Raw genomic sequence first — 11,748 nt, forward strand, 5'->3', positions numbered from 1 at the left:
ACCGGAGGCCGATTTGCGGATTGTTGACGAGCCGCGCTGGCAACCCGGCGGAGTGTTCAGGGGGGAGGCGCCACTCCGCAGTAGTTTCTGGAAGGAAACCCATGCTTCACCATGGAGAAAGTGAGTCTTCTGCCTGTCTTTTCTTTTATATATATACCCACTAAAATCTACACTCACGCATATGGTGTGTTAAATGTTTTCAGGAGTGTATTAGAGGTTTGAGCGATTTGCCTTTTTCTCCGACACATCAGTTTTGCTAACATCGATGGACTACGGCAGCTAGCTTGAGCGGTTGCTAGCAAAGCTGTTAGCAACGTGCCTGACCGCCGGCGACTGACCGGTTTCCGCATTGCCACCGAACTCTCAGATATCTGAACAACGGTGACCATTAAAAATCGACTAATGGGTGTCCCTATTGTGCTATCATGGTCGGGTCCGTTTTTAACATTATGCATTTGTGCTGTCGCTGTGGCTAATGTTTGCTTGTTAGCCAGTATTAGCATTTAAGCTAACGCTAGAGCCCTATGCCCCTGTCATGGAAATGTCACTCCTTGGGGGTCTGAGCCGCCATGACGAAATATCACAGTAAAAAATTACTCCCTTGTGGTCTCAATGGATCGCTGGACAGTACTCAGACACTTTTTATATTTAACACAAAGGGTTGGAGGAATAAAAAGCGGTAATTGCACTGATTTCACCGTGGAGTGCAGGTTAAAAGCTGACGTAAACGGCCCACCTTAAATCACACGATTTTTCACTCTAATCCGTCGACGTTCTCGTCAAACGTCTCAGGATTTATTTATTATGATTAGATTGAAAGTTAAACTCTGGCCCTCGTACTGCAGACACAGCTAACTTAATGAATGAAACCTATAGCGAGGGTAGCCACTTTGCGGATGTTTCGCCGGCCACACTGGCAACCCGCGGGCAGTGCACGGCGCGGGGAGGCGCTAGTCCGCAGTAGTTTCTGGAAGGAACCTCATGCTTCACCATGGAGAAAGTGAGTCTTCTGCAAATCCCCTCCTCAGACATCTACTCTCACAAGGGGCACTTTAAGATTGGCCCTCAGTCACCTAGATATCCCCGCGGTGTTACCTAGAGGTTTGTGTAAATTAGTTGCCTTTTTATTTTAGAGTTTGCAAATATCAGCAAGGTAAGTTAGCTAGTTTTGTCAGCCCATTACACGTCGGACGGGGCTCGGCGATGCTACTCAGCATCAGATAATTATTTAACGAAATATGTAAAATAATCCAGAATTGGACTATGTTAGCCGGATTTGGCTAAAATAAGATTGGTGTTCTCAAGCCTCTTGTATCCGCTGTCAGCTAACGTTAGCAGCGAGTCCAGTGCTGGAGGTGGAGTCAACCTAGCCAAGGGATGTCAAGCTAGTAGAGATCAGCCCCCTTTCCTCCTTCCGGCGTTCAGGGGGATGAGAAGCTAACATCCGAGGCCCCCCGGAGTCAGCCGGGGGTGAAACCCAGCCGTTGGAGGTGAAAACAAGTCACCGCGTAATCCAGACGCGGGCTGTTCAGCGCCTCCGTTACTGCAGCCCCTATTCTCAAACTGCTGACCCGGAAGTCGCGCAGGACTCGTTGCGGCAGCCGCTACACAAACGTATAAAGCGGGGATAGATTTACTCGTAACTTCCTGGCTTCGGCCTTATTTTGTCGTCAGACACCGCATAATCCGCCACCTTTCGTCCCTTCTGCTGTTGTAACAACCCCCAACTGTTGATAATAGCCGTTGCAAGGTCACTTCATTGGACCAGAAATGGAGGAACAAAAGGTAACTGCTCGCAGGTGGACATGTTAGCAACGTGCACATGCTGGTAAACATAGATGTGTGTTAACGTCCACCGGTCTAATAATCGATATATCGATCCGTGCCGAAACGAGTCAAGGACTTGACGTCACTGATGGCGTAAAGCATAGCGTGACGCCGCCTTTTATTTTGAAATCCCCCGGGCTATTCCAATTCCATCCTGTGAAAGCATATAAATGCTGGAAGTCGTGTAGGATAATTCATGCGGGTAAATTGTAACAGATGTTTGCTATTTTTTATATTTTGCAGCATCTGTCTGTGACCCCCAAGGTCAATTTTGTTGCAGGATAACTTGGGATTTGTGCATGTGAATTTTGTTCTTTGATTGAAAATAGATCTGCTATCAAGAATGCAGGGTTGTGATGTGGTCGACTAAAAAAGTGGATTGGAGAAGAGAAACAGATAACGTCATTTTAACCTCAGGTGGCAAAACAATGCCCGTCAATAGAAATTCATAATAATAAGGAAGATCCAAGTATGATAAGGGTGATAGATGTTTCTAAGGCTTTTAGTTATCTGCTCCACTGGGAAAATCTCCTTATGCAGTGTCAATGTTTGCGTGAAGTCTATAAGGATCAATATCGATTTTGTCTGATTTCTTAATGCACCAAAAACCGATGCAAACAAAGTCAGCTTTGCTCGCGAACCATCTCTGCCTCGGACCAATGACTTCCTCACTCTCCAGTACCTGCCATTTTCTCTAAATAAACAAAGTTACTAATTAGTATTTGTTTTATTTCTTAAATTAAAATGTCAACGCCCTCAGTGGTTGTTGTTTGCACCTAAATGAGATTGCTTAGCGTGTTAACTGGAAGCAGATGCTATTTGAAAGCTTAAGCTCCAGTCAGCGCTTTGACCAAGGCTGACAGTTGTCTTATGCTTTCTATGTAGACCAGGTCTGGATCACACTCTTTTAGATGATCTACAGAAACCCAATGTTCCACCATGAGCAAGCACTAATGGGAGGGACAGGCAGTAATGGTCTATGAGTAATAACAGTAGGGCTGATATTACATGCTGGTAGCTGAAATTATACAATAATAGCTTGAGTATACATTGAAGAAATAGCAGTGGTGAACGCCTGGTTAGACACTGCAGTATATCAAGCCACGCCCTATGGAGACCTGTGCAATGAGAGAAGATATAAGATTACTATCGTGCACCGATGAAGAGAGAGTGCAGGCAGCAAAAGAAGAGTTGAGGGAAGGAGAGGTGTGTTATGGGATATCCTCAGCAGACAGCCGATGATAGCACAACGAAGGGCTATGCTAATGCTAACTATGAGCTTTCTCAAAAAGAAAACATTGAATGATTCCTAGACCATACCATGAATCTGGATAGAAGTTAATCATCAGAGAAGGCTTTACCGCCGTTTGCACCACCTGTCTGTCACAAACAGCTGATTGGCCTTTTGTTATTCCTTCTTTCCTCGTGTCTGGTGCAGCTGCGCTGGTGTATTTTGTCTACTCTGATCTCCACCGAAAACCTTTCCCTTTGCCCTCACAGGTCTCAGCATTAAAAGACCAGGGCAACAAAGCGCTGAGCGCGGGGAACATCGATGAGGCCGTCCGCTGCTACACGGAGGCGCTGGCCCTGGACCCGTCCAACCACGTCTTATACAGTAACCGCTCGGCTGCCCACGCCAAGAAGGGCAACTACGAGAGCGCCCTGCAGGATGCCTGTCAGACCATCAAGATCAAGCCTGACTGGGGCAAGGTGAGGCCACGACTCATCCTGCCGAATGGCAAACCCTTTGATTGCAGTCAGGGAGCTCTCTATCGCCCCTGTAGGTGTGTTAAAGTCATTGCATAATGTTGAAAGTAAGCTGAAGAATGCTATGCTTTCAGAGAGAGGAGCCAGTGCTCAGTGGTTTTTTATTTTTGCTTTTTGAGAAAGCCCAGATCTAAGTTAGGATCAGCAGGATGAGTGTTTGACACTGCCATGGTTGTTGCTGTCTGTGAAGTGGCGTTTAAAAACAATAGAACACGCAGTCCGCTTCCAGGTAGCCCAGAGAAAATCATGGAAGAACTTAAGTGAGGTGTGTGTGTGTGTGTTGTGGATTCGTCCATGAAAAGATGGAGAAGTTGTTGGTGAAATACTGTGACGTTAACTGTGAGAAGGCACGAGACGTTTTCGGGAATTTGGTGCAGTAGACGGTGGGAACGTCAATGCACAAGGCTACAGAGTCAGTCAAGGCTGTTCAGGAGTGGCTTGATCTTCTTTTTAAAAAGTGGAGCGGCTTCACTCAGTCACTAATTGAAATTTAAAAAAAGTGGAACAAAGAATGCACCTTACATTTAGTGACACCTTGTAGCATTGTGTGTAGCAAGTAAGGTAAGTGATAGAGCACCAAATGGAAAAACTCACCCATCCAACTTCTGCTCACAATGGCATCTTTGTCCGATCTTCAAGGTGAATACACTGGATAAAGCCAGTTGATTTCTTTATCCATCCCTCCATCTTCCCCCCGCTTATCCAGAGTTGGGTCACGGTGGCAGCAGTCGGAGCAGTGAGTCCCAGACCTTCCTCTCCCCCGCCACATGGTCCAGCTTCTCTGGGGGGACCCCAAGGCGTTCTCAGGCCAGCCTGGAGACATCGTCTCTGGAGCGTGTCCTGGGTCTTCCTTGTGGTCTCCTCCCAGATGGACATGTCCGGAATACCTCCCCCAGCAGGCATCCAGGAGGCATCCTGACTGGATGCCCGAGCCACTTCATCTGACCCCTTTCTATGCAGAGGAGCAGTGGCTCTACTCTGAACTGCTCCCGGATAACAGAACTTCTCACCCCATTCTCTAAGGGAGAGTGGCCACCCTGCAGAGCAAACTCATTTTTGCCGCTTGTATCCGCAATCTCGTTCTTTCAGTCACTACTCAGCTCGTGATCAAAGGTGAGGTTGGGAACGTATATAGACCAGTTAATTGAGCTTCACCTTTTGGCTCAGTTCCTCAGAGTCTGCATGACTGCAGATGCCACACCGATCACCTGTCGATCTCCCGCTCCATCTTTCCCTCACTCATGAGATACCACTACCCGACCTGGAGTGGGCATTCCACCTGTTCCTGGTTGAGCACCATGGTCAGCCAGAGGCCTGTCAGATAGGACAGCCCTACAGCATTCAGAGCTTTGAAGAACCCAGGGCGGACCTCATCCACCCCCAGGGCCCCGCTACCGAAGAGCTTTTGGACTGCTTTAGCAACTTCGGCCCCGGAAATAAATGTGTCCACTCAAGAGTCCCTTGGCTCTGCTTCCTCGTTGGAAGGCGTTTCATCGGGTTGAGGAAGTTTCAGAAGTATTCCTGCCACCAATCTACAACATCTAGGGTTGAGGGCAGCTGCGCCCCGCTCCCAGGGTACACAGCGGGGGTTGAACCCCAACGTGCAGGTCCCGAGCCCGGGGACGATCGTTATCCCCACACCTGCTACGGCGCCTCTCACTGGGGGCAACTCCAGAGTAAAAAAAAGGGTTCAGCCCCTCTCGAGAGGCCCAGTTCCAGACCCCAGCCTGTGCGTCGAGGTGAGTCTGACTGTGTCTAGTCGAAATCTCTCAGCCTCGTGCACCAGCTCGGGCTCCTTCCCCGCCAGAGGTGACATTCCACGTCCCAAGAGCTGGCTTCTGCAGCCGAGAATCGGACCGCTAAGGTCCCCCGCTCCGGCTACCGCCCAGCTCACAATGCACCCGACCTCCTCGGCCCTTCCTATGGTTTGGTGAGCCGAGGGGAATAGAGACCCATGTTGATCCTTTGGGCTGTGCCCGGCCGAGCCCCATGGGTGAAGGCCCGGCCACCAGGCACTCGCCATCGAGGCCCACCCCCGGCGTGGCTCCGGGGGGGGGACCCGGGTACCTGGTTACTCCTGTCCGGGCACGGGAAAGCTAGATTCAATGTTTGTCTTCTTCATGAGTCTTCTGAACCACATTTTGTCTGGTCCCTCACCTGGGACCTGTTTGCCTTGGGTGACCAGGACACTCAAACCCCTCCGCCACAGTAAGGTGGCAGCTCACAGAGCAGATTTCTTTATATTTCTGTATTTACTCTATTTTGTATTATCTTTTTCAGGACATTATTTGTTATTTATAAAGCACATTTTCTCATTTAAAATCACGAAACCGTCATTTGAAACAGATTGATAGCCTTTTAATTCATTTCAGTGGGGAAATGTAATTTCATGTACAAGCATATTGGGTTATGCGCTCCATGGAAGCAATCAAACTGGTGAGTGAAGGTATTACTGTAGTTGTCCTCAGCCGCCTGCTTGTCTTCTCAGGATATCGTTGATGAGTTTTCTTGCTCTGACTGCCCAGGGCTACTCTCGCAAAGCGGCGGCACTGGAATTTCTCGGCCGACTGGAGGACGCCAGAGCTACGTACCAGGAGGGCATCCGGCAAGAGCCAAGCAACCAGCAACTGAAGGAGGGTCTCCAGAACATCGAGGCCCGGCTCGCAGGTAACCCGTACTGGAACAGAAGCCTTTCGTTTTTTTTTCAGCGTTGAGTTAGTTAGGACTTGGATGCAGGAGTTTGGTCCCTCTGTTCTGGCCCTGCAGAGCTGAATGCTAACAGTGATCAATGCTCTCCCTTGCCAGAGAAAAGCAGGATGAACCCCTTTGCCATGCCCAACCTATATCAGAAGCTTGAGAATGATCCCCGAACCCGCGAGCTTCTTTCCGACCCCAGCTACAGGGAGTTGCTTGAGCAGCTCAGGAACAAGCCGTCGGACCTCGGAACGTAGGTGCATTATAAGAAATCCATTGTGCTTTACACCCGCCATGTTTTGTGAACCGTGCCGGTTGGTTTGTTCGGCAGGAAGCTTCAGGACCCCAGAGTGATGACCACCCTCTCTGTGCTGCTGGGACTCAACCTCTCCGAGATGGAGGAGGAGGAGGAGTCCACCCCTCCACCACCCCCCAAACCCAAAGAGACCCAGCCACCTCCTCCCAAAGAGGAAGACCTCCCTGAAAACAAGAGAAAGGTGAGCAAACCAGCCTCCCTCTGCGATGATAGGCGCCTCCATCTGCCCACTGCAGCTCCAGCATATCCCGTTTTCCCACAGGCTATGAAGGAGAAGGAGCTGGGCAACTCCGCGTACAGGAACAAGGACTTTGAGAAGGCGCTGAAGCATTACGAGGAGGCCATCAAACACGACCCCACCAACATGAGCTACATCTCCAACCAAGCAGGTACACAATTCCCCGAATGTCTGCAGAATCGCTCAATGCTTTCCCGTTTGTGCTTCACATTTTCCTGTTTTGTCTTTCCTCTGCAGCTGTTTATTTCGAGAAAGGAGAGTTTGAAAAGTGCAGAGAATACTGCGACAAGGCCATTGACGTTGGCAGGGAGAACCGAGAAGACTACAGACAGATCGCCAAGTGAGTTCTGCCTCCTTTTATTTAAAAAAAAAAAAAACACCTTAGTGAAGCAAAGGAACGCTGTCGAAAGGAGAGGCATTGATTAAGTCCAATGAGCTGCAGTCATGAGTGAACTCTTGATTGCTTATTGTTTCTCTGCTGAGGTTCCATTCATGAAAACACATGGGTTTCCTGTCGTGGTTGATCCCACTTCCTGTTTGTTGTTCCCATGGTGTGTAAACGATCACTGCCAATACTTAACCTCACCATGTGCCAGAGCACGTCGTTTTTCGATTATGCTGTAAGCGCTAAAATTATAACCCTGTGTCTGGGTCAGGGGAAAGTGACATCAATAGTCTAATGTTTGAAGAATTGCGACACCAGGGCATCAAGATTGGAGTAACGTGGCTCCGCTCACAACAAGCAGGCTGGATTGAGTATCTTGATTGGCTAGCTGTTAGCCTAGTCAGTAGCAAAATACCTGCGAGATGGACTGGTGTTACCTCTAACCTGGTAGGGTGATGATTTTGCCTCTGGCGGGAGGGAGAAGGTGATGGAATGCTCGCCGTTTGCATTTTTATCACGCTCCAACCGCGAACACCATTCAAACATTATTGTTAACTCCTAGCAAGCACGGCAGACTTTGAGGAATCTAATATAGCAACATTTGGACTAGTAACAGTAAGTCCTGAGCTTCAATTGAGTGATTTCCTAATTTTATTTGCTCTCTTCTGCGAGGCTAACCCAGGATGTCTTTTTACCAGGGTTAGCGCACAGAACTGTTTAACAGTTCAAGCTAACATAAGTCAGTTGACCTGCTGGCAGTAAATGAAGTAAATAAACAGCTGATTGAGATGACAAGGGTTTGCATGCGCTCCCTTGGAGTGAGCACCCCCCTTTCCATGACTGACATGACCCCCCTCCTTCCCTCCTCCATCCCACAGGGCTCTGGCCAGGATCGGCAACTCGTACTTCAAGCAGGAGCAATACAAAGAGGCGATTCAGTTCTTCAACAAGAGCCTGACTGAGCACCGCACCCCAGATGTCCTGAAAAAGTGTCAGCAGGTAAACCCCCACCCCTCCGACACCTCCAATCCTGGGTAGTCCTGCTGTCCTTGCCCCGTCCCTCTGTGCCCTGACACTGCGTGCTCTTCAGGCAGAGAAGATCCTGAAAGAGCAGGAGAAACTGGCCTACATCAACCCCGACCTTGCCCTGGAGGAGAAGAACAAGGGCAACGATGCCTTCCAGAAGGGTGCGTTTCCCTCACCATGGATCACATTGCCTGATTTGGTGTTTTGATAGATGAATCGTGAAAGCACCCCGTCCTCTCTCCCAACACAGGTGACTACCCATTAGCCATGAAACATTACACCGAGGCCATCAAGAGGAACCCGCATGACGCCAAGCTCTTCAGCAACAGGGCGGCGTGCTACACGAAACTGCTGGAGTTCCAGCTGGCCCTCAAGGTGCGCCACAGCATGGAGAACGTGACCCCAAAATCAGCAAGTAGTTTATGTTGAAAGAAAGAGGGAGCTTAAACAATCCTGGAAATACGCAGGATTTAAGTGATATTTTTGAGCCAAACTCTGTATATGACTTGAATGTCATCAGAACGTCGATGAGAAATAGGCAGATGTTTACGAGAGGAACCTTAGATTGGATGTCATCAGTGGATAAATTATGTCTGATCTTGTGTTTGTATTTTTTGGCCCGTTATTATTAAACCACTGGGTTTGATGGCACCAATCTCTCCTCTGCTGCAGGACTGTGAGGAATGCATCAGACTGGAGCCCACCTTTAGTGAGTCACCGCACCGCCTCGGACTCCACATTCAAGTTCCCTGAACACACACACACATGCCTTGAAGCTCAGATTATAAACATTAATTTCTCCCTTTCGAATTGACATTCAGTCAAAGGCTACACTCGTAAAGGAGCTGCTCTGGAGGCCCTGAAAGAGTTCTCCAAAGCCATGGATGCGTATCAGAAGGCCCTGGAGCTGGACTCATCCTCAAAGGTACTGTACACAAATATCAGTGACTAAGAAGGGTTTCGGGACCTTAATATTTTGTTTAAAAATTCTAGTGAGTACATTTTTTTTTTCTTGTAAATATGTGTGGAACCATCCCAGTCTGTATATATCGATATATACACAGACTGGGTCTGTGTAAAGTCAACAGTGGTCTAAGACCACTGTTGACTTTACTAATTTTACTAATTTTGCTATTTCTGTGTGAATGTACCACCATCCATCTACCTATCTATGTATATATCTATTTACATATCTGGATTAAGAGCGCCACCTTCCACGGATATTAGGTTTTTGTGTGTGTTTTTGCGGCTCACAATTTGTCTGAAAAAGTGCGACCGGTGTGACCCACAGGAAGCCGCTGGCCTCAAGGGTGCACCCCTAGAAAAGTCGCCACTGTTCTAGAATTAGTCGATTTGACAGTGCCTCTGTTTTTCTTTTGTTGACCCTTCTAACAAAGTCTTTTTTGGAGTTTTTTTTGTGTCGTTTTTAAGTGCATGAGGTGCATCTCTGAGCCAGTGAGTGAAAAGAACAACATATGCTGAGCTGCCGTCCTTTGAATCACAAAGATGAAGGGAACTGAGCTCATTAGGCTCGACATTTATCCAAAATAATTTTTAATTAGATAGAAAACTGACAGTTGCCATTTAAAGTCTCAGAGTTCAGTGTACTTGGTGTGTGTTGTTAGCCTTTGCATGGCTTAGGTGGCTAGATGGATGCATGCACTGAGTGCCTCCTCCCCTCTCCCCCTCATCTTGTCTACTCACCCAGGAAGCCTCAGAGGGCATGCAACGCTGCATGGTCAGCCAGGCCATGAGGAATGACAGCCCCGAGGAGGTAAAGAAGCGGGCCATGGCTGACCCCGAGGTGCAACAGATCATGTCCGACCCAGCCATGCGCATGATCCTGGAGCAAATGCAGAAGGACCCCCAGGCGCTCAGCGAGTATGTCTCACGGCTTTTTTTTTTTTTTTTTGCCTTTGCCGCCTTGCCTCAGGAAATTATTTTCCTAACATCCCTCTCTCTGACCTGTAGTCACCTAAAGAACCCAGTCATCGCGCAGAAGATCCAGAAACTCATTGACGTTGGACTGATAGCCATTCGTTGATGATGAACACAAAAACACAGAGGAGCCTGACGTTTGAAGAAAACTCCTGAGACACAGTGACACATTCAAAAATTTTTTTCCCCTCAGAGGTCGAAATTATACTGTCCATCGTCTTGTGTTTTTTTTTGTTTGTTTTTTTTTTTATTTTATTTTATTTTATTATTTTTTTTAATATATATCTGTTTCACTTTGACGTTGTACATAAAAATGCATCTCACCTCGGAAGCACCAGGGGGGTTCTGCCAACCAAGAATGCCGAGATTGGGGTTTTTCGTTGCGGCGCTCGACAACGGGGGCGGCAATATCTAATTTCTCCCGTAGTCGACGATGTAAGGCTTAGGTGTGAATTTAAATTGCATTCAAACACCTGCAGAAGAGCGCCTGGTCACTCTCTGAAACACAACCTTTGACAATAAAAGAGAAAACTTGACTGCGGTGGCTCCTTTTGCACAACCCACCCGGAATCCATCCGTCAGCCACATTTCCAATCAGGGATTATCCCCCAAAAACTTGCCGTTTTTCTAATCAGAAATCCTCGGCAAACTAAGGTTTGATTGGAAAAAAAACAGTCAGCCTAAAAGTAGCACTGTTAAGTGTGGAGATGTTTTCATGAAACCTTAGAATATTGGCTTCAATGACTTTAAAGGTACTGAATGGTGGATTCACCTTTTTCTCAGATGTTACCATGCGTCATACATTTGTCTGCTGGTGTTGGAGACCTGACCCGAACTGCCAGCCCCTCCATCACCTCCAGATGGCTGATTCACCCCTGCCGGGGCCGATTCAACAGAATCTCTTGCTTGAAAATTCTGGCGATGGACACAGTCGCTGTTTATTTCCCCCCGTCCCATAAGCCCCTTGGTGGCTTTGGTTACCTCAGAGGTCTTCAAGAGACTCAGATATGCTATTAAAGAAAAAAACAGCAATTACTTTTTCTTTTTTTTTTTTAACACCCCACCTGTTTCTATTTCTATATTATTTTAGCTTTTCACTTGGACTCACCACATGGGAGGGGAGTGGACCTTTTTATGTTTTTTTTCTTTGTAACTGTTAAGAAGTGTCCCATTGTAATCAAAATGGAGGATGTAACCACGGATGCCACGGATGTAACTGTCTCAAGGCGTGTCATGGAAAAGTTTTACTGTGGAATACACAATATCTGAATGTATTTTTAAAAGTTGCTGGTGGCTTCTTTTTAATTTCAAGATTGTTTGTGTTGACCCATATTTTATGGCTGAGTTATTTTTGATATCCAAGCCAAATGTTACATATCTCACAGTTTTAAGGTGTATACACAGAGCAGTATTAAACTACATCTGTAAAGTAAGTATACTTAGATGTTAGTGAAAACTCACTTGGCAATTTACTAGGTACACCGACTGCAGGTTAATAACATACAACATTCAGCGTCACTGAAGTTTCCTTTTTTAAATGTTTTTTATATCTTAGAT

The 11,748-nt window shown here is 47.3% G+C and overlaps 1 protein-coding gene across 3 annotated transcripts; it reads left to right on the plus strand.

Annotated features, from left to right (window-relative positions):
• Window positions 1-11,465, plus strand: stip1 (stress-induced phosphoprotein 1). Of its 3 annotated transcripts, none has more exons than XM_086160354.1 (14): window positions 1-120; window positions 3,328-3,537; window positions 6,120-6,261; window positions 6,400-6,541; window positions 6,620-6,785; window positions 6,867-6,993; window positions 7,080-7,182; window positions 8,106-8,226; window positions 8,318-8,414; window positions 8,504-8,628; window positions 8,926-8,962; window positions 9,075-9,178; window positions 9,962-10,134; window positions 10,225-11,465. In XM_086160354.1, exons 1-14 carry the CDS (start codon window positions 112-114, stop codon window positions 10,295-10,297), a joined length of 1,629 nt encoding a protein of 542 aa, XP_086016480.1. In that variant the 5' UTR covers window positions 1-111; the 3' UTR covers window positions 10,298-11,465. The 3 variants fall into 3 exon arrangements, with proteins under 3 accessions (XP_086016480.1, XP_086016479.1, XP_086016478.1); XM_086160353.1 differs by lacking the exon at window positions 1-120 and adding an exon at window positions 944-1,000; XM_086160352.1 differs by lacking the exon at window positions 1-120 and adding an exon at window positions 1,661-1,785.
• The last annotated feature ends 283 nt before the right edge of the window (window positions 11,466-11,748 follow it).

The sequence above is a fragment of the Fistularia commersonii genome, chromosome 15 (assembly GCF_037954325.1).
Source record: "Fistularia commersonii isolate RoL2024-O1a breed Wild chromosome 15, RoL_Fcom_v1.0, whole genome shotgun sequence".
NCBI lineage: Eukaryota > Metazoa > Chordata > Actinopteri > Syngnathiformes > Fistulariidae > Fistularia > Fistularia commersonii.